At 39.6% G+C, this 22,756-nt stretch overlaps 2 protein-coding genes across 2 annotated transcripts; one reads left to right on the plus strand and one right to left on the minus strand.

Moving 5' to 3' along the window:
- Positions 1–1,317: 1,317 nt before the first annotated feature.
- On the minus strand, positions 1,318–5,932 carry LOC146385983 (uncharacterized). Its single transcript, XM_084931989.1, has 9 exons — positions 5,721–5,932; positions 5,153–5,443; positions 4,836–5,069; positions 4,626–4,730; positions 4,361–4,519; positions 3,548–3,874; positions 2,597–2,942; positions 2,447–2,504; positions 1,318–2,087 (listed from the first exon to the last, which is right to left on the minus strand). Exons 1-9 carry the CDS (start codon positions 5,773–5,775, stop codon positions 1,902–1,904), a joined length of 1,761 nt encoding a protein of 586 aa, XP_084788115.1. The 5' UTR covers positions 5,776–5,932; the 3' UTR covers positions 1,318–1,901.
- Positions 5,933–7,395: 1,463 nt separating this feature from the next.
- Positions 7,396–15,501, plus strand: LOC146385984 (uncharacterized). The gene is made up of 11 exons (XM_084931990.1): positions 7,396–7,584; positions 7,862–8,152; positions 8,236–8,469; positions 8,575–8,679; positions 8,786–9,004; positions 9,491–9,817; positions 10,953–11,298; positions 11,409–11,463; positions 11,964–12,106; positions 12,347–12,401; positions 12,935–15,501. The coding sequence occupies exons 1-11, from the start codon at positions 7,530–7,532 to the stop codon at positions 13,058–13,060; spliced, it is 1,956 nt and encodes a 651-aa protein (XP_084788116.1). The 5' UTR covers positions 7,396–7,529; the 3' UTR covers positions 13,061–15,501.
- Positions 15,502–22,756: the final 7,255 nt, after the last annotated feature.

Below are 22,756 nucleotides of genomic sequence, written 5' to 3' on the forward strand. Positions count from 1 at the left end.
GCAACCGAAAATAAAATAAATACATAATTATAATAAAGGTCAATCAAATGGACCAATATGGCAAGGCCATGATAATCCACTTGGTAAAATAAATCCGCTTGGCATCTTTCTTGGCCTTAAGACAACAATTCTGATGGCTAAAGCTCCAAACGGGACAAAAAAAAAAAAGCATAATACAAGCAGAATACATGGTGTATAACGCTTTCAGTGCTCGAGTAGAAAAGCAACTGAAGGAGTATGGGACCTGGAATATGTGCTTGGACTGTGGTAGATTGTCTTTCTCTGTGGCACATGAGAGAGTCATGCATCGTCTGACACTGGGAAGGATAGAAGACCAGATCAATGTTTCCCCACATTACTGCAAATATTCCTCTGTCTCAGCTGACTCCTCTTTCTTGCTTGATTCTTTGTCTTCATCATAATTGAAATGGAAGATGTGCAGTCCTCTGACACATCTTCTATTTCAGTTTCACATTCTGAAAATTCAAGAAACTTCAAGAAGCCCAGTCACTTTCTTTCCAAGCTCCTCAGACTACCATGTCCTGGATGCCTGAGAACCTACTTGAACATAGTTCAGATTCTTCATCACTTTTCTTCACTTCATAGCCTTCTTTCACTTCTGCAGGTAGGTGATGTGCTTTTTCAGAGAAAGGGTAGCATGTGATCTAAATATTGACAATATTTTCTTTATCTTCTAACCCTGGATCTTCCTGAACATTGATTCTTCCTCCTCATTATACTAGAGGACAATATATGCTTTGTTCTACTGGTCATTGCTTTGCACAACATGGTAAAAAAAGTATACTCACAAATCTCCAGTGCAATGGAGGCTTGTGAGCATACTTTCTGTGTATGTATTATTGTAAGGTCTACCTTACAATATGAAGCACCTTGATGCGACTGTTGTTGTGATTTGGCGCTGTATAAATAAAATTCCATTGAATATAGAGCACCTGCCTCCTCACTGTGCTGCCTGTTGTTGTTGTTGTTGTGGTTGTTATGACCATTGCTTGACCCCACACATCAGTGATCCAAGATCAAAGATGTTTGAAAGCAGTATGTTGTGAAAATACGGCTCTTTGCAACACTTTGTACTCATTTTTGTCATTTTTGTCCACGAGGACCACAGGTGTTATAAAATCCAATAAAAACCCCATAAATAAATCAAATTACTTAAAACTTATTCCAATCATGTATAGCATAGTAATGAATAACTTCTGTTATTTTCAGACCATTTGATGAATAAAAAACACATTTTTGATAGCAAAAGATTTCTTTAGAGAACAAAAATGACCCAAGGACAACACAAGGGCTAAAGATAAAATTTATTATTCTACTTGTAATACAAAATGTTTGTTACATGTTCATAAATATGAAGTCTGTCCTATAAATCTCCAATGGATTTATGATGAAGACATTTTTGACTTTACAAGAAATTGAGTTCAACTGTTTGTTTTTTCTTTAATGCAATTTCTAGAACAATTTTGCTGGCATGTTGGGTAAAGCCTGAGATAGTGATGACCTTTTAATGTGTCAAAGACACTTTAAGAAACACATTTTAATATATACACATATAGATAAAGAACTGTTCCTGAGGCTTCCTCTTATCTAGTGTGAGACAGAGCCTGAGAACGATTGTCTCAACATAAAAAGCTGGTAACCATTACAAATGTTTTAGTTTCAGTTCCTATGAGGGTTTGAAAGAAGCCTGTCAAGAGTGACCACAGTTTGTTCATACTCATCAGAAAAAGTAAATACAAGAAGTGAATGTAACAGAACAATTCAAGTCCTGTACAGGCAGATGTGTTTTTATATTTTATCTTCTTTAAGTTGATGTGTTGTACAGGCTCTAGGTGTCCACAGCCTGGTCACTGAGTTTTATTGATAATCATAAAACAAACTCACTCAGGTGTTGTGTTGTCTCTGAAGTTGACAACAGCGTAGGGGACATGCTCCTGCTCTTGAAATGACTGAACAGTGGAGTAGGGATGTTCTGTTTGGTTCTTGGACAAGTTGATCTCGCTGTAGTCAAGTTCCTGCTCTGCTGGTTGAGCTGAGATGTCGTCATGCTGGGGCCCAAAATTTACCTGATAAAAAAGAGAAATAACATGTTAATAACATGTCGAAGGGGGCTGGCGATGGCTCCCGGGCCTGGCAGATCCCCATGTACTAAATAGAAGCGAAGAAGTTAAAGAATGGAGAACAAGGAGGGAGGGAGGGTGGAACATGTAAACAAGAATGATCAGCTTGCAGAACTGGGGGGACCTATATAGATGAAAGCTGGAAGGAGCGTGCTTGTAGGGGTGGTCCTGCTCCTGAAATTCCAATACATAATCTCCAATATCTGTTAAAATGAAGCTGCTCTGACGTGCATGAAGGAATAATCTAGATAGATCAGGGAGATGTTCCTCTGTTGTAGAAGAATTATTTCATTTATTTTGTTTACCTGCTCCAAGTTTTCCATTGTTTCACTTGTTGATGATTGGCTAGAAGTGCTCCTTTTTCTGGTCAATGAAATAAGGGAATATAAAAGTGAACAGATGGTGTCAGGTTAGTGTGTGAATGACAGTTTGAAAGAGAACACAGTGATGCTCACCTAACACACCAGCAGACAGTGAGAAGTATTAAAACCAGCAGAGCTGCAGAAACTCCTGCAGCTGCTGGTGTCCATGTTCCTGTGATACTTTGGACAGTGAGAGTCTTTGGAGCAGAGCTGATATCTTTGTTGGTTTTCACAGCACAGGAGTAGCTTCCTGCATCCTCCCTGCTGACTGGGTCTAGGATCAGATGTTTGTTCTGGTTCTCTCTCGGGGTCAGAGGTCGACTGTTCAAGTACCAAATGTAGTTTGTGTTGTCAGTCAGAGGACAGCTGGTACTGCAGGTCAGTGTGACTCTCTGACCCTCTGTCACCACTGCAGAAGGACTCATCTTCACTCTCAGCTCTGAAAGATACTAAAACTTGTCAGTAACTGTGAGAGATATTTTATGTTAAGTGTTTCTTATAAACAGCAGGTTGGTTTGTAGTGTCAATGTTACAAAGTGACTCAGAGAATCTTTTTTTCTTTTACAAATATGAGAACTGTATTAGGTTTAAGAAAAGAAAACTACATCATTTAGTAAAGATTTTATTGTAAAGGATTTAAAGTCTAAAGTTGTGGACATTTTCTTTTTGACTCTTTCAGTAACAGTAAAGGTGAAAACTTGTGTATAAATATTACATCTCTCAAATCGTTCTCACAGATTGTTCTAGTCCTTATGCTAACACATACCTGGGATCTATTTTCACCAGTAAGGTAACAAGTGCAAACATAGGTGAGCAGAGCTGCTGTTAATTGCCATTAATAGCTAATAATTGCAGCTAACTCTGGAGTTGCTCGTGGATTTCATCATCAAGCTGAAACGTTGTAGTCATGCAGCTGTAGGCTGTTAGAGCTGGCTGAGTCTCCCCACTACCAGCTTAGATTAGTTTCTGTTAGCTTATTTGAGTAACACACAGGACTAACTGGGATCTAAACAATGAACAGTGAGTCAAACAAGCTGTAATTACCTGTGACAGTCAGAGTAACTCCAGGAAAATCAAAGTGTTTCACTTCTTCATTTTCTGTTGTGATGTTGAACCTGTATTCTGCTGAGTCATCTCTCTTCAGCTTCTTTAATCTGAGGATGTGTTGGTTCTTCATGCTGTCATCATACTCCACATGATCTGCATCCTCAGTCAGCTGTTCAGCTTCTCTCTTGACTTTATACCAACATTTAGACTGTATCTGCTGGTAGTCAGGATGTGAGTATTTACTGGAGATGTTGACTGAAGATCCTTCCAGAGCACAGATTCTGCTGTGGACATAATTCAACATCCAGCAGGAAACATTTACACCTGTAATATAGATAAAGCAGAGAAGAGATATTTTAACTTAATTAGTCAAATCAGTTTATTTATATCACACATTTAAACACAACAGATGTTGACGAATGTACTGCACAACAAGTAAAAAGCACTTTAAAGTATACTTATAATAAAAACAACCAAATAATTAACAAAAGCAATAATGAAATAATAACATTAAATATATATAAATGAAGAAAGAAATACACTGGGGAAAATGACAGACTGAGTTACTCTTGGCTGAGACTGAAAAAGCTGAGGAGAAGTCAGGAGATGAATACTGTTAGTATCATAGATGAGCAGATCTGAAGAGGGAGACGAGTCCAGAGTTTTGGATCTGCAGCTGAGAATTCTGATGTGATCACCAACATTTTAAAACTGATCCTGAACTTTACAGGAAACCAGTGTGATGATTAGTCTTAATTGCAAGAAGTGGTGGTAATACTTTGTAAGTGGAGAGACAATAAGTTTACTCACAGACGTCAGCAGAGCGCACATCCTCAAGACCTTTTACAGCACAAGACAAACCGTCTGAATAAGAGCTGGAAATCAGAGGGTCAGTCAGAAAACAGCTGCTGTTACAGGTCAGTCTGATGTGACCTCTGTGTTCAGCAGGAGTCCTCTGGACATGAATTTCTGTTGGGAGATGATAAACACATTTTCCACCAGTTCATCTCTGTCATGTCAAATAAATTAACAAATAAAAATGAAGTTTCAAAGTGCAGTTTGTCCAGAACTTCACCTCTGGGATATGTGATGGAGCAGGACTCGTCCACTGATGTCTGCTGAGAAGAACACATTCTCCCTTTAGCATAGGTCACACTGAAGCAGGTCTGTGTGATGGAACCTGAGAAAAACCAACAACTTCCAGTAAATTCATTAGAGTCTGAAGAGTAAAGTGTTTGTGTTTAACATCTCATAACATGATGAGGAGGTGTCCATCATGACTCACCCACAGAGACTTCAGGGGCTCTGAGATCCTCGTAGCCTTTGACAGCACAGGAGTATGTGACTGCTTCCTCACTGCTGAGCAGCTCTTGGTACCAGGGAGACCAGTCCTCATAGAGAAACTCTCTGTTCTTGTACCAGATGTAGGCTGCAGGCTTTTCAGTCAGAGGACAGCTGCTGCTGCACATCAGTGTTACTGTCTGTCCCTCTGTGGCAGGAATCACCTTTACCTGCAGCTCTGAGAAGTCACATGACCAACATGAATACACTGATCATTCATAAACTCATTCATTTGTGATGCATTTGTAAAAAGAACTGTACCTGTAACTTGGAGATGAATTCCACTTTGTTGACACTTTGATCTGTCAGCAGTTTTAATGCAGCAATAAAAATTTGCATCTCTCTCTGTCAGATTATTGATTGTTAGAGTGAAATTACTCTCTGCTGACATGCTGTACTTTACATGTGTTTCATCTGTAGAGAGTTCAGTCTTGGAGACAGTATCGTGTCCAGTGTACCAGCTATGTCTTGCAGTGGGATGTTGATGTGAGCAGGGCAGATTCACTGATGAACCTTTCAAGGCACAGATGCTGTTTGGTTTTCCCTGAACACCTTTAACACAACATGTGATTAGAAAACATGGTGAACATTTATGCTAACTTTCTTTTCTGTGCTAATCTGTGATGACAGCATGTTACTGTGAAGGATCACAATCTGGTGCTTTGATACACTTGACAGTTCAGAACAGTAAAAGTACAAATCCTGTTAACTGTCAATCTTCTGTTTTCTTAAATCATGTTGTAACTTTCTGCAGGTTTGACACTAAAACTCCTGCCTTCCAGAAACAGCATCACAGTCATCATGAGGAGGAGAAACAAATTATTCCTACCTGAGAGACACAGAATGAAACCCATGAACAAACATCCAGCTTCTGCCAACGACATGGCTGTTGTAGATTTTCTCTTCTAATGAGAAAGTTGATGTATGATGATTATAAAGAGCCGATCACTGCTGCTCTCAGAGTTTCAGAAATATCAGAAACATGAATAAATGTTCAAATCAACATCTGTCTAACAGGAATGACTGACTTGTGTGAGTGTGTCAGCGGACAAACTGCATTCAGCTTTAACACCATCACTTCCTCATTTACTTATTTCCCCCACAAAGAGCCCTCTAGTGAAGAATCCATGTATTGACCTCAAATAAATGTATTTTCTATTTCTTGTCATCATTATTAAAATTATAATATTGTTTTTTAGTTTACAAAATGTAAAAATTGCAATATCACTAAATTTCACATAAATATTTAGTGTTTATTTACAATAAAAAACCTTCAGTGATAACAATGAGAACGTGAACATGTGAAGCTGTTTGTTGTTGTTAATTTAACAGATGTTAAACCTCCAAACATGATGTCTTTAATGTTTTAATTTTTGACACAAACAATGTGAAAGATTTTTATGTTTGAAGCTGCAAATCACCTAGAAAGTAACACAACACAAAGCGCACAATTATTAATAATGGATTGCATATATATGGTGCTTTTCAAGACCAAGCGTTTTACAATTCCACTATTCATTCACACACTGGTGGAGGTAGCTACAGGTGTAGTCAGAACAGAAGCGAGGTTGTCATATCACGCCATCAGCCCCTCTGGCCATCACCAGTAGGCGATAGGTGAAGTGTCTTGCCCAAGGGCACAACAACAGAGACTGTCCGAGCCGGGGCTCGAACCGGCAACCTTCCAATCACAAGACGAACTGCCAACTCTTGAGCCACGATCGCCCCATTCAACACAATCATGCCAGACATTGACACCACATAATATCATCAGACATCTTTAAATTGAAAAGCAGGTATTTGTACAGCAGATGATGTTTTTTGTAGTGTTTGCTTTCATGTTGTTCTGTCTGTAAACACAATGAAATGCATGTGATGCAAAATACAAGACCTGCTAATCGTGTTACTTTAGGCGCTTTAGGTTTTCTTACTTTCTGGGTGATCATGTCTTCAGGTCGTTTTAAGTTTGTTTTTTGAACCACAATATAACCTCAAACAATTTCATGTCTCTGCTTTCACCATCAACACTGACAGATACATGCTCTTCCACTTATATGGTTAGAGTTCACAAGGAAGGTGGAGTTTGTCACAGTTGTACTGTAATGTACTCACACCTGTGAACAAACACCACAAACACAAGAAGAACACGTGAAGGCAAAGTTCCAGACAGCCATATGAACCCACGAGCTTGTTAAAGTGAGACAGCCACCATAACCACTGCACCACCACACAGACAGAGCTTTCATGAAAATACAATGAAATTTGGGCTCGTCACATGTTTAACTGAGATCATTTGTCACTGAAAAATATTAAAGCCAAAAATTCTGGAAGAAAAATAAACAGAAAACAATTCATTCAAAGTAGATTCAGTATTTTGTCAAATATCTCATGTAATACATTCTTCACTAGAGGGCTCTTTGTGGGGCAAATAAGTAAATGAGGAAGTGATGGTGTTAAAGCTGAATGCAGTTTGTCCGCTGACACACTCACACAAGTCAGTCATTCCTGTTAGACAGATGTTGATTTGAACATTTATTCATGTTTCTGATATTTCTGAAACTCTGAGAGCAGCAGTGATCGGCTCTTTATAATCATCATACATCAACTTTCTCATTAGAAGAGAAAATCTACAGCAGCCATGTCGTTGGCAGGAGCTGGATGTTTGTTCATGGGTTTCATTCTGTGTCTCTCAGGTAGGAATAATTTGTTTCTCCTCCTCATGATGACTGTGATGCTGTTTCTGGAAGGCAGGAGTTTTAGTGTCAAACCTGCAGAAAGTTACAACATGATTTTAGAAAACAGACGATTCACAGTTAACAGGATTTGTACTTTTACTGTTCTGAACTGTCAAGTGTATCAAAGCACCAGATTGTGATCCTTCACAGTAACATGCTGTCATCACAGATTAGCACAGAAAAGAAAGTTAGCATAAATGTTCACCATGTTTTCTAATCACATGTTGTGTTAAAGGTGTTCAGGGAAAACCAAACAGCATCTGTGCCTTGAAAGGTTCATCAGTGAATCTGCCCTGCTCACATCAACATCCCACTGCAAGACATAGCTGGTACACTGGACACGATACTGTCTCCAAGACTGAACTCTCTACAGATGAAACACATGTAAAGTACAGCATGTCAGCAGAGAGTAATTTCACTCTAACAATCAATAATCTGACAGAGAGAGATGCAAATTTTTACTGCTGCATTAAAACTGCTGACAGATCAAAGTGTCAACAAAGTGGAATTCATCTCCAAGTTACAGGTACAGTTCTTTTTACAAATGCATCACAAATGAATGAGTTTATGAATGATCAGTGTATTCATGTTGGTCATGTGACTTCTCAGAGCTGCAGGTAAAGGTGATTCCTGCCACAGAGGGACAGACAGTAACACTGATGTGCAGCAGCAGCTGTCCTCTGACTGAAAAGCCTGCAGCCTACATCTGGTACAAGAACAGAGAGTTTCTCTATGAGGACTGGTCTCCCTGGTACCAAGAGCTGCTCAGCAGTGAGGAAGCAGTCACATACTCCTGTGCTGTCAAAGGCTACGAGGATCTCAGAGCCCCTGAAGTCTCTGTGGGTGAGTCATGATGGACACCTCCTCATCATGTTATGAGATGTTAAACACAAACACTTTACTCTTCAGACTCTAATGAATTTACTGGAAGTTGTTGGTTTTTCTCAGGTTCCATCACACAGACCTGCTTCAGTGTGACCTATGCTAAAGGGAGAATGTGTTCTTCTCAGCAGACATCAGTGGACGAGTCCTGCTCCATCACATATCCCAGAGGTGAAGTTCTGGACAAACTGCACTTTGAAACTTCATTTTAATTTGTTAATTTATTTGACATGACAGAGATGAACTGGTGGAAAATGTGTTTATCATCTCCCAACAGAAATTCATGTCCAGAGGACTCCTGCTGAACACAGAGGTCACATCAGACTGACCTGTAACAGCAGCTGTTTTCTGACTGACCCTCTGATTTCCTTTGTGTGGTATGAGAAAAAAAAGCCTACAGTGAAGGAGGGAAAACAGATTCTAGTTTCCAGCTCTTATTCAGACGGTTTGTCTTGTGCTGTAAAAGGTCTTGAGGATGTGCGCTCTGCTGAAGTCTGTGAGTAAACTTATTGTCTCTCCACTTACAAAGTATTACCACCACTTCTTGCAATTAAGACTAATCATCACACTGGTTTCCTGTAAAGTTCAGGATCAGTTTTAAAATGTTGGTGATCACATCAGAATTCTCAGCTGCAGATCCAAAACTCTGGACTCGTCTCCCTCTTCAGATCTGCTCATCTATGATACTAACAGTATTCATCTCCTGACTTCTCCTCAGCTTTTTCAGTCTCAGCCAAGAGTAACTCAGTCTGTCATTTTCCCCAGTGTATTTCTTTCTTCATTTATATATATTTAATGTTATTATTTCATTATTGCTTTTGTTAATTATTTGGTTGTTTTTATTATAAGTATACTTTAAAGTGCTTTTTACTTGTTGTGCAGTACATTCGTCAACATCTGTTGTGTTTAAATGTGTGATATAAATAAACTGATTTGACTAATTAAGTTAAAATATCTCTTCTCTGCTTTATCTATATTACAGGTGTAAATGTTTCCTGCTGGATGTTGAATTATGTCCACAGCAGAATCTGTGCTCTGGAAGGATCTTCAGTCAACATCTCCAGTAAATACTCACATCCTGACTACCAGCAGATACAGTCTAAATGTTGGTATAAAGTCAAGAGAGAAGCTGAACAGCTGACTGAGGATGCAGATCATGTGGAGTATGATGACAGCATGAAGAACCAACACATCCTCAGATTAAAGAAGCTGAAGAGAGATGACTCAGCAGAATACAGGTTCAACATCACAACAGAAAATGAAGAAGTGAAACACTTTGATTTTCCTGGAGTTACTCTGACTGTCACAGGTAATTACAGCTTGTTTGACTCACTGTTCATTGTTTAGATCCCAGTTAGTCCTGTGTGTTACTCAAATAAGCTAACAGAAACTAATCTAAGCTGGTAGTGGGGAGACTCAGCCAGCTCTAACAGCCTACAGCTGCATGACTACAATGTTTCAGCTTGATGATGAAATCCACGAGCAACTCCAGAGTTAGCTGCAATTATTAGCTATTAATGGCAATTAACAGCAGCTCTGCTCACTGATGTTTGCACTTGTTACCTTACTGGTGAAAATAGATCCCAGGTATGTGTTAGCATAAGGACTAGAACAATCGGGGAGAACGATTTGAGAGATGTAATATTTATACACAAGTTTTCACCTTTACTGTTACTGAAAGAGTCAAAAAGAAAATGTCCACAACTTTAGACTTTAAATGTAGTCTTGTGTTGCTTTGAAGGAGAGAGAACATCAATGAGGAGCAGTGACTCAGCACAAAATCACCAAACTTCTTCCAGGTTTCAGTTCAACACAGCCAGAATTCCAGTTCATAAATCCAATGATGATGGTTCATCCACTCGGGTTTCTAACTAAAAATGTCCTCCAGTAATGTCACAGCTGTCACACATACACTAAGATTTCTGGCCCTTGGACCATTTACTGTCAGTAGGCTCATTTTGGGTTACAAACAGCATGAAGCACCATCATTCATCTATGTAAACTGGTCAAGGAGACACAACCTGATCCATGATGGAGTCATCAGACCTTTCAAGATGTTTATACAAACTGATGCAATTTTATTTCCTCATTCAGTCAGTGATGAAAGGTTTTTTTAGTCTAAGTTTTCTGTTTCAGTCAATGCATGGTTATCAGTCCCCAAACAGAGAAAGAACAGACAGACAAATTTTAAGTTATGTGAGCAATTAAATCTGTCATCTCCTACATAGAGTTAAAGATCTTTATGTTATCCTTTACAATAAAATCTTTACTAAATGATGTAGTTTTCTTTTCTTAAACCTAATACAGTTCTCATATTTGTAAAAGAAAAAAAGATTTTCTGAGTCACTTTGTAACATTGACGCTGAACACCAACCTGCTGTTTATAAGAAACACTTAAAATAAAATATCTCTTACATTTACTGACCAGTCTGAGTGTTTTTCAGAGCTGAGAGTGAGGATGAGTCCTTCTGCAGTGGTGACAGAGGGTCAGAGAGTCACACTGACCTGCAGCACCAGCTGTCCTCTGACTGACAACACAAACTACATTTGGTACTTGAACAGTCGACCTCTGACCCCGAGAGAGAACCAGAACAAACATCTGATCCTAGACCCAGTCAGCAGGGAGGATGCAGGAAGCTACTCGTGTGCTGTGAAAACCAACAAAGATATCAGCTCTGCTCCAAAGACTCTCACTGTCCAAAGTATCACAGGAACATGGACACCAGCAGCTGCAGGAGTTTCTGCAACTCTGCTGGTTTTAATACTTCTCACTGTCTGCTGGTGTGTTAGGTGAGGATAAACACTGTTTTCTCTGTCAGATCACTTAGGTTTCATCTAGAATTTACACACTAACCAGACACCACCTGTTCATGTTTGTATTCACTATTTTCATAAACCAGAAGAAAGAGGAACTCTCACCAACCTTCAAGAAATGAAAATTTGGATGATTTGGAGGTGATAAAAATAAAGTACAGTTTTAGTACAACACAAAGCATCAGTGTCATTCTATACTTTTTCATACGAGTCATTTTTTAAGAGATGATACGTTTCTTATTCATTATTTAAATCAGATCATTGTTCTTTCTTAGTTTTTTGTCTTCTTTTAGTTTTTCTTCTGCTGACACAGAAATGTTATGTACCACATGTTTTAAGGTCCTGTACTCTACAGCAACAAATAATAGACCAGTCAGCCTTTTTAAAAGCTTCATGATAGTTTTTTAAAATGTCAGAGCAAATTATTTAAACAGACTCACTCACATAGTTTAACTCATATAGAAGATCTATGAATATAAGTTTGAATCTACTATTTTGGGCTAATTCTACCATCCAGCTGAGCTCTTAGTTGAAGGATCTGCAATAATGTATTCATTATTGTAAAAATAACAATAATCATCATCATCACTGAAAATGTAACTTCTCTGTTTCTTTATAATCATTTAAACTTTGGTCCCCAGTATGACGACATCGCAGCTCATCGAGGAGAGCAGGACCTGAACTACCAAAGACTCCACGTCTACCAGAATGAAACAGATTCTCTCTACTCCACGATTCCTCCATCTCAGCCCCGAGAACAACATCATATCCACTACAAACCTGAGTATGTCTGAAACATTAATTACACTGTAAACGAGGGCTATATTGTTACAAAACTGTAGATTATTACACACTGGGCTTTAATAACGTGAATAAAATCAAAGTGGATTATACAGTTCATTACTTTGTATTTTGAATATAGAGGGCTGTGAGCTCCTTTCCAGATTCAGTGGATCAAATAAGGAAATTGTTTTGTTTTTGTCTTATATTTCACATAGTCAGTCTTTTTTTTTTTTTGAACTAGATCAAAGACGACTTCCAGACAGTCTCCAAGGAAAACCTCAGACAACAAAGAGCAGGTACCAAACTGGATTCAAACAAAAACATCTCCTCATCTGTCGTGTTTGTCTTCACCTGAAATAATCAAAAAAGTCTTCAGCTTTTTCAGTTTTCTCACAAACTCTACCTGATGATTTTCTTTTATAGAGTTTTTATTTGATTATATACAGTTACACCACGAACATCATGTGACAGGGACACACTACTATTATTATATTTTGAGATACTACAAATGCCATACATCGACAATCATTAGACTGATATCAGGCTTACATATTATTTTTGGACATTGAACAGACGTGAAGTTTAGCCCTGACTGTACACAGATTTCACTCTGATTTGAACTACATCACAAAGCCATGTAGTATAATTTATGTTAATAAACTAGGAAATAATTCCCTGAAACGACCACTAAAAGGCTTGTTTACCACATGTTTAACACAGACATTTATCAGTTGAGCTCTACAAAGTGATGTTTTATAATGCTCTGAAAGGAGAGTGAGCTAAAGGTTTAGTTTAATATAAATGTATAATTACTGTCTCGTCTCCTCAGATGAACCCTGAAAGTATCTCAGCTCAGTCAGCAGAGCAGGATGATCAGCACTACAGGAGACTGCACTTCAGTGAGAACCACACAGCTGATCTCTACTCCACCATGGAGCCACTGCCTGCTCACTAAAGAAGAGTTTGTTACCATGGTGATTTAAAGGAACATTTTGCGGAGAGTTTGTGTCTGAAATAACTTCAGTGTCACATCAGAGACACCACAGCTGGTGTGTCTGTCAGTGGGTTTCACACATTGTACTAAAACAGACAACACAGGAAAGTAATTAACAGAAATATAGAAATACTTCAGCTTCACTTTAAAGAGGTCTAATGAAAATAGGAGACATGCTAATAATATTACTCTGTGAGCTTTGGTTTGTTTTACTTTCTGGGTGCTCTGCAGCTTTGACTGTAAAAATATTAACTCTGTTTCTGACAGAACGTAAAACATCAAAGTCATCACGTCTGCAGGTTTAACTTCTGTCAAGTGTTGATTTTTTTCTAAACCACAAAATAACAACTAAACCACACGTCTCTGTTCTCACTGTTACACTGACAGGTATTGATGAAAATATAATTACGTTTAATTACATTACATTTAATAATTTCCTATGTGTACTTTGTAAAAACTAAACAATAAAAAGAAAAAATGCAGCAAAGAAGAAAACAAATTCTAAGGAACATTCAATATGATGTCAGTGCATCGATTCTCCACTAGAGGGCTCTGCTTTGTGGGAAAGACATATGAGGAAGTGTTGCTTTTAATGCTGAATGCAGTTTGTCTGCAGACACACACACGAGTCACATCTTTTTAACCAACAACACAAAGCATTCCTCTGAAAATGACATAAGGGCTGAACTAACAACAAGTAATAGAAGCATAACAGAATTTTCATGCTGGTGAGTATTTTTTTTAGGTATCATTAGCCTAGAATAAATACCAGAGTCTTTATAGCCAGTCTTCAAACTCACCAGCCTTTTTGAACTAACTGTGGGATCTTCTAAATGTCAACTTTATTTATAACACACATCTGTGCTCCACAATAAACTTTTTTGAACTATTTTCTTACGTCTGCCACCGTTCTGTTGTGGAATTCTTCCAAACACGTTAATTCAAGATTCTTTCTCTGTACGTCTACAATGCTAACTTGTTAGCATAATGTTGCAAACTAGCTCTGAACTGGTATTGATACTGTAATGAAAATATTATTTTTGTTTGCATTTTTTTCTAATCAATTAGTGTCATAATTAAATTGCTGGATAAATTGGTTGGGTGAGTTAACTTTGATTCCGCCTCAAAATAGATACATAAACAAATGCCCTCAATCCTCAATGAGCTCAAATAATGTTGTAAAGGAGAGTGGGCCAATATTCCTTCACATCAATGTGAAAGACTGTTAAAGTAAAACCCAAAATAAGTTATTAAAGTAAAAAAAATGTGTCGGCCCTACGTCAGATTGGTAACAAGTCCGGACTGTTCCCTGCCTTTTTCACTATGTTATGGATAGGCTCCAGCCCCCAGCAGAAGGGGATGGATGGAAGTGAAAGAATAAAGTCTCAAGACTACCATGACCTGAATGACTGAGATCCTACACAGACAACATTTTAACCCACTGCTGTTTAATGTTTCATGATGTATTTATAAATTTGAACCAAGAAAGGAAAGGAACAGGACCAGTTTGTGAATTAAAAAGTCACAAAACCTGGAAAGGCAGATTTTTGAGAACCAGTTCAAATGTGTTTCATGTTCAGCAGAAAATACTTTTATTTCATTGTGCTTGTTTGTTGATCTGCAAAGACAAAGAAAAAAAACTCAAATATGTTAAAGGATGAAATTTATTGTTTCACTTTTAATGCAAAATGTTTGTTACATGTTCATGAATATGAAGTCTTATTGATATTCTATCCTGTAACTATCCTGGATTTTTGATGAAGACATTTTTGACTTTACAGGAAATTGAGCTGCACTGTTTGTTTGTTTGTTTGTTTTCTTTATTACAGTCTTTGGGACTATTTTGCTCTACAGTTTTGCTGGCATGTTGAGCAAAGCCTGATATAATGATGACTTTATAATGTGTGAAAGAGACTTTAAGAGAGATATGCACATAGATAAAGCACTGTTTTTGAGGCTTCCTCTTATCCGGTGTGAGACAGCCTGAGAGCGATTGTCTCAACATAAAAAGCTGGTAACTATTACAAATGTTTTAGTTTCAGTTCCTATGAGGGTTTGAAAGAAGCCTGTCAAGAGTGACCACAGTTTGTTCATACTCATCAGAAAAATTAAATACAAGAAGTGAATGTAATACCAACATTATGAACAGAACAATTTAAGTCCTGTACAGGCAGATGTGTTGTTATATTTTATCTTCTTTAAGTTGATGTGTTGTACAGGCTCTAGGTGTCCACAGCCTGGTCATTGAGTCTGAAAGTAACAAAAATGGTGCATTAATTAAAAAAAATTAAAAATGCAAAAAATCTAATTTCATAAGAAATCTGCTCTGTGGCTTACACATGAAACATGGTTTTTAAAGGAGGATTTACAACACACTTTAGTCCTCCTGTTCAGTGGGGAAACATATTTTCTTTTCACTTACTGCAGTAGAACAACTTTATGTGAAAAACGGATTTGCAGTGTAAATGTGTAGTTAAACTTCTTTACACTGACAGGATGGGCTTCTCTGGTCCCACCAACTTAAGAATAAAGTTTTTATAAACATAAAACTTAAGCATATGTGTAAGTTCAAAAAGTAATCAGTAATCTGCAATGACTCATCTGTTCTTTAGTTCACTGCCACTAGCCCATCTTGTCAAACTCAATACTGACATCATTACTCTTGTCCAGTCATCGTCTTCTTACCCACCCTCTCTAAGCCAATCAGCTTCCATTTCACTCTGCTCCACCACAACCACCCACACATGCAGGGCTTGGGGTGCAGCTGTGTCACTGAAGTGCAGGGGAGGCACTCCCCCTCTGTCCCCTTCTGGCTGCCTGTGGCTCAATTTTATTTCACAACCTGGACATCCACATTGCTCACACTCTCATAACACATACATATAGGGCCTTGGCAGTAGGCAAGTTACACGGCATCCAGAGGATGGTCTGTGTACATGAGCGGGCGGCGGGGGGTTTGGGGTCTTCACACACCCCCATTCTCTGTTAGCCATCGGGGTGTAGCGGCTTTGAGGAGGAGTTGGCTGTCTGATTGGAGTCTGGGATGCGGGGCCTCCCTGCTCCTGCAGGAGCGGTCTTCTTGTCTCCACCCCAGGGAAAAGGGTAACATCTCCTGGGTCTAGGTGTGGTTTCCCCCTCTGGTGCTGGTTGTGCCTGGACCTGGGGTATAGAGTATGTTTGGGGAGTGTGATTGTGTGTACAGTGTCTTTTTGTGTCTGTCTCCACATTGGGTGGAGTATTTGTATATGTGTGCATGAGGGTGGGAATGCACATTTGTGTCTGTGTGTGCCTGTTCGTCTGTGTCTATATGTCAGGTCGGGTCTTAGACTCCACCTCTCTGGGAAGATGCCTGGTGCCTGTGGCTCGGTCGGGCCCCTTCCGGGGGGTGGGGGGCCCACAGTCCTCTGGGCCTGCGGCAATGCATTTCCTGTTAGTGACTTATATAGTAATAACACTAAAGTTGTTGCTTATGAGACAACTATTAGGATAATAAGCATACAATGAAAAGCATTTTGAACAATAAATATTTAATATGACTTAAAATCACATAATTGAGTTTGTGATAGATATATTTATTGTGGGGTTTTTGTATGTTGTTAAATAAGGACACAGAAGGTGTGTCTTGTGGTAGAAAAAGAAACTTCAGAGGAAGGATCAAATCTAATTTGTGTAGCTCTACTTGCTGGATTCATACTCATCAAGAACCTTCCAATGTGTTTTTGTAGTTACACTCACTGCCAGAAGAGAGCTAAAAGTAATAAATGTAGTCTACTAATAAATATAGCAGATAATGCCAGAGAGAGAGAGGGAGTGACACAATACGGCTCAGTGAAGTGCATCACACTATGCACACATCATTCATTGTAACAGCTGTCAACAACGTTTTTTCTTCTGATTAGGTTGGTTGAGTTTCTGGTGACCTCTTCAGGTTGTACACTGTAAAAAAAAAATCTAATTTTATAAGAAATCTGCTCTGTGAATTACACATGAAACATGGTTTTTGAAGGAGGATTTAAAACACACTTTAGTCCTCCTGTTCAGTGGGGAAACATATTTACTAAAGCAGTGTATTTACATATAAATTCATGATATTCATACTTAAAATTTTGTGTAATATTACGCTGCGCTAACTTAGAGGAAAGTATTTTGTTTTTTACAACATTTATTCATTTTATTTTACCTTACCTTATATAAATATAAATACTATATAGATTCCATGTTTTTTTGTGATCTTTATTGTGATCTGGAATTGTTTTCCTGATAAACTGATATATGTACATTTTACAGGTCATGTTATAGATACACTGGAATATGTATCATTACAAATCGGAAAACATGCTGTAGTTCTGGTCTCACTGAAAGTTTTCTTTTCAGCTATACATGGCTCTGACCAGTTATCATGCTAAAAATGATAAATATGATTCTGTTCGGACCAATGTTCACAGGCTTGCTCCTGTTTGTTGTTGTGGAAAAATAGGGAAAAAAAGGGATCAACAGAGTTTGTACCAGCATTGACAAAAATGCTCAGTTATAGCAGCTCTTGTATATCCGTCGCGTGGATGCAGTCTTATCTCATCAGTGGTTGGGAGTGAAATTCTCACCATCATGTAGGCACCAGTTTGGTAATGAAGTGTGTCATGGCCTTGAGCAAAGCTTAGTTAGAGTTTATGAAGACTGAAAAACAACTACAACTTTGTACAAGAAAGTTACAAATACATATCAATAGTACACAGAGGTTAGAGGAGGTGAAACACACATTTACCATCACATTTGTCATTCCCCTTCATCAAGACCAGGTATTTAAGGAGCGGCTGTGGCAGCAGTTCTCTTCCTGATCATTGTCTCCTCTACAGCATTAACTCATGCACACATCCCTGTAGTGATGATCACTTTGTGAGTCTGACACAGAAAGCAAATAAGCAACTCTTATTTGCTTTCTGTGTCAGAAAGCAGTTTAAGTTCTCACACACACACACTAAGGCCTGCTGCCCAAAACACTATGGCTGTATCCCAATTCAGGGTCTGCAGCCTTAAAGTACGCAGCCTCAACGATCCTCAAGGGCCGCGTACTCAAAGACCGCTAAGGCCGGAAGTGTGAGGCTTGTGAAATGGGACGGTCTAGCCTCCATTGCGCTGCCCAGGTTGCCTAGCAACCATGATACTAACAGCTGGAAACGTTTCATGCAGCTTTGTTTGACAGAAATGAAGGAGAAAATCTTTTGTTCATTTGTTTGTTTGTTTCTACATGAGCTTTAATCATTCTCTGTAAGATTAAGCTCAGCTATTGAACGGCGTATATTTTAAAGTAAAGGCTTTAAAACCAAGTTAGTACAAACGTCACTAATGTCACATAACTTTGCTGACATGTGGCCAACAGTAATGTTTTAATGTTCTTCGTTATTAAACATTTGCACATAAGTAAGTGACATTATATTCAGTACTTACTTAAAGTTTACTCTTCGGCCGCCCCTCATCCGCCGTTTTTTTTCGGCAAAATTATCCACACCCACCGCCGCGCTATGCATTCTGGGATATGTTGGGCCACGAAGTCTACACTGCCACAGCCTTAAAATTCAGGGAAATGAAGGACGCATTTCAGGGCCGCATTTCGAGCAGCCTTTGAATTGGGACAGCCTTCGGCGCGCCGCTGTGACGTAATCTGCCTTGAAATGCGTACTTTAAGGCTGCAGACCCTGAATTGGGATACAGCCAATAGCTCACAGCTCTGACAAAAATGGAGGAAGTGGCAGACTATATGCCGTGGCTGACGAGCTGGAACACACCTCAGCTGTGGCTCATGAGGCGGACCTGCAGACCAGTCAGAAAAGGAGAAAAAAAACTCTTCTACAGAGGGAGAGCCACCAGAGGTCAGCGACCGTAACACCCCCCCCACATAAAATATCACATACAGTAAACAGACACTTTTAACAACTGTCACCAAGTCCGTTACTGGGGTTAATACTGGGTCCTGGACAGTGCATCAGCCACCACGTTGTCCATACCTCTCTGATGTCGGATGTCTATGTTGTACTCCTGAGCAAGCAACGCCCATCTCATCAATCTTTGGTTGTGACTGTACATGTGTTTTAGGAATACCAGAGGGTTATGGTCAAGTATAAACCATAACAGGGGCGGTGGTTGACTCCACGTACACGTCGAAATGCTGTAGAGCAAGCAACATGGCCAGGGTTTCCTTCTCAATGGTGGAATAGTTGAGTTGATGAAAATCAAAATCAAAATCCACAGTTTTTGCCAAAACGAGGGCCTGTGCCACATCAGCCCAATGCCCACTTTAAACCCAATAACGGGCCAGGGCAACACTGGCAAAATCCACAGTTTTTGCCAAAACGAGGGCCTGTGCCACATCAGCCCAATGCCCACTTTAAACCCAATAACGGGCCAGGGCAACACTGGCAAAATCCACAGTTTTTGCCAAAACGAGGGCCTGTGCCACATCAGCCCAATGCCCACTTTAAACCCAATAATGGGCCTGGGCAACACTGGCAAAATCCACAGTTTTTGCCAAAACGAGGGCCTGTGCCACATCAGCCCCATCCTGACCATAACACCAACGATGGGCCACCTCAGCCACAGCCTCACTTAACACCAAATGATGGCAGTCGTCCATACAATGAGGCTGATGAACTGGGTGCGCTGAGATTCCACCTGCAGGAGGCTCAGCACATGTGCAAAACCAATCTTTATAAAATGACAGCTGCAAACCACAAAGCTGCTGCAGCTAAAATTCAGAATGATTGGGTTCGCCTGCAGCTACAGTGCTGCAGACAAAATGCTCAAAAAAACATCCTTGAGCTCCAAAAACAGCTGGAAGAGGCTCGTAGAAAGACACCCGAGGAGAACTTCACCCCTGAGGTGAGTGAGGCTCCTGTTGAAGACAGCAACACAGCTGTCACAGCTGCAGAGCTGAGTGTGGACGCTTCAACACAAACTGCAGAAGCTCCACACACAGACTCTACAGACCTAAAAACTGTTCGGGAAGCTGAGTTGGAGGTCCAGTGCAAAAAACAGCAAGAAGAGATCGAACAACTCCGTGAGCAGCTCCTCAAAACTCAAAAGAATCTTGAAGAGGAAGTTGCAAAGCGCAAAGATCAGGAACAAAGAGCCAACTGTGAGCTCGCTGAGCTGAAAGACAAACTCAGCACCAGTGAGGCTCTTTGTGAAAAAAATGATTTGAAGGCGCAAAACTTAAAAGAAGAGCTGGAGAAAACCAAAGCTTCCCACCAGGAAATCGTGGAGCAAAACCTGGAGAACACAACAATCCGCAACCAACTCGGGCAAACAGAGGAAGAACAGATCACACTTCAGGAGTTTTTGCTGTCTCTGCAAGAGACAATAAAAAAGCAAGAAGACCAGTCCAACGTTGCCAATCCTGAAAATTCTCCAGCCCAAAACGAGACACTCCAGGAGAATCAGCCAGAAAAAGAGGAGGCCAGCGCTACCAAACCAGAAAGTCCAGAGGCCCAAGATGACCAAGTGCCAAAAGAAAAACCAAAAAAGAAAAAGAAGCGCAACTGGTTTTGGAGACTATTCACTTAAGTGACTTCCACTCTGTCTCCTATAAAATCACAGTAATATACAACTAAATATTAACAGTCACTTCCAGTGCCAAAACACCCATTTAAAAGCATATTTGCTTTAATATTTAGTTGTGTATAACTTTGTCATCGGTTCCACCCCCCAACCGTTCGCGGCAGATGGCCGCCCCTCCATGAGCCTGGTTCTGCCGGAGGTTTCTACCTTTTGAAAGGTAGTTTTTCCTCCCCACTGTCGCCAAGTGCTTGCTCATAGGGGATTGTTGGGTTTTTTCTTTAGTTCAGTTCAATTCAGTTCATTTGTATGTAAATACTGTTGGATTGAATTGAACTGAATTAAAGAAGATTTTTAGGAGACGGAGTAATCACTGAGTGAACCAGGGCATTATAACATCTTACCCATAAAAAACTACGATCAACCAATTAAATAAACAATTGGATTTAACAAAACATCTGAAGTGTGAACATTTTGTCTCATTTAAAACGTGAAAATGTCCAATTATAACAATCTAACAGCAGAAATAAAAATGTTTACATCCTGGTTGAAAACATTGTTCTGTGAATGATATCCACTGTGTCTGTGCTGTTGATGCCTTTTGAAAAAAAAGTCTAAAGTATTGTAGTTGAGTACAGCTCCAGGTTTTGTACAGAGCACTTTCCATTTGCTGTAACTTTACTCTGCTATCTCATCAATAATGGATTTGATCATCATCTGTTCCCTGAATGCAATTGACACCCTCTTCTCAACGAGAAGCCTGGGCTCGGGTGGGCCTGAGTGTCCTGGAGGTACTTTCCCTGCCGGATACACGGGTGGCCAGGTCATGTGCCTGCCGGGACTGTCGAAACGTTAATAGCTATATTTGCAAAGCCCTTTATTAAAATATGCTTTCATGACATTATTGTTTGTCGGACGGTGGTCAGAGCTATCAGTGGCTGATGAGTGGGACATGAAATGTCACCTCTCGGGACACTGGGGAGGGAGCCTGAGTTAGTGTCTTGGCTTGAGAGATACTGACCTCAATAAACAGCTTGAGGATCTGCGGCTGTGTGGTCTGGACACTCAGGTGAGGAGAGGAGCTGAGCTGGAGACATCTGACAGAGGCCCTGGTTCAGAAGATCTTAAACTCCCAGTTTGAAGTGAAGACAGAGCTGAGTGTAAAAGCAAAGATCTCAATTTACTGTCTGAGCTACGTCCTTATGTAACCCATATCAACTACGCACTGTCACAAGACCCACGTCAGCTGATTTGATCCCCTTCTCCTGATTTGCTCCTTCCACGTCGAGGCAAGTATGAAAACCGGCTGTGGAGGGATACTTGCGGGTTCGACTCCTGCTGTGGCTGTAAGCTTCTGGCGTTTACAACGGCGTTGGAAAACAAAGTGTTTTCTCCCCTAAAGTCGTCTATAAAATTGTATCACCTCAGCAGTAAGTGTCCTTAACATCTACCAATAACAACCTTTTTAGTTGTCAGTAACCAGTCGATTGTTTTTGCGATTAAAAAATGACTTTGTTCGGTGGCGTTCCCACCGCGGGAAGAACTCCGATTCGAAAGCTTCTATTTTTGAACACTTTTATTTACTTAAGCACTTAAATGGGTTTTCTTTAAAACAAAGTGCAATTGATTATTGTTATGTGTTGCCTTGAATTCGGCTATGTTGTCTGTTAGACAGTTGTTTTTCTTTATTGTTGTTTTTATATTTGTTTGTAGTGAACGCTACTGGAATGTATGGATTAAGCTACGTAGCCAAGATGATTAATAATTTAACTGTTGTACATTTGTGATGATGATAATTCATGATTTGCATTGTTGCATAGACTTGCAGAAAAATGTATTTGATTACCGGTAAATTGAATTGAACTTGATGTGCTAATGGACATTTTTTTTGGCCTACAGGTCAGGTATTGTATTAATTATTTTGTCCCATTTCCCCTTTCCCCCATTTATTCAATATATTTTTGGTACAAGATTTTGCAGTCTTTGGTCTCGTCATTCACACCATCTAGGCTCCATAAAGAACTATTTCTTCTGCGCGTCAGTCAGTAAACTTGCCCATTGCAATAAAACTAGCCCTTAAATAACTTTGCGTTACACTTATCTTCACCT

Source organism: Perissodus microlepis, chromosome 6 (genome assembly GCF_051167445.1).
Source record: "Perissodus microlepis isolate ML-2025 ecotype Zambia chromosome 6, ASM5116744v1, whole genome shotgun sequence".
Lineage (NCBI taxonomy): Eukaryota > Metazoa > Chordata > Actinopteri > Cichliformes > Cichlidae > Perissodus > Perissodus microlepis.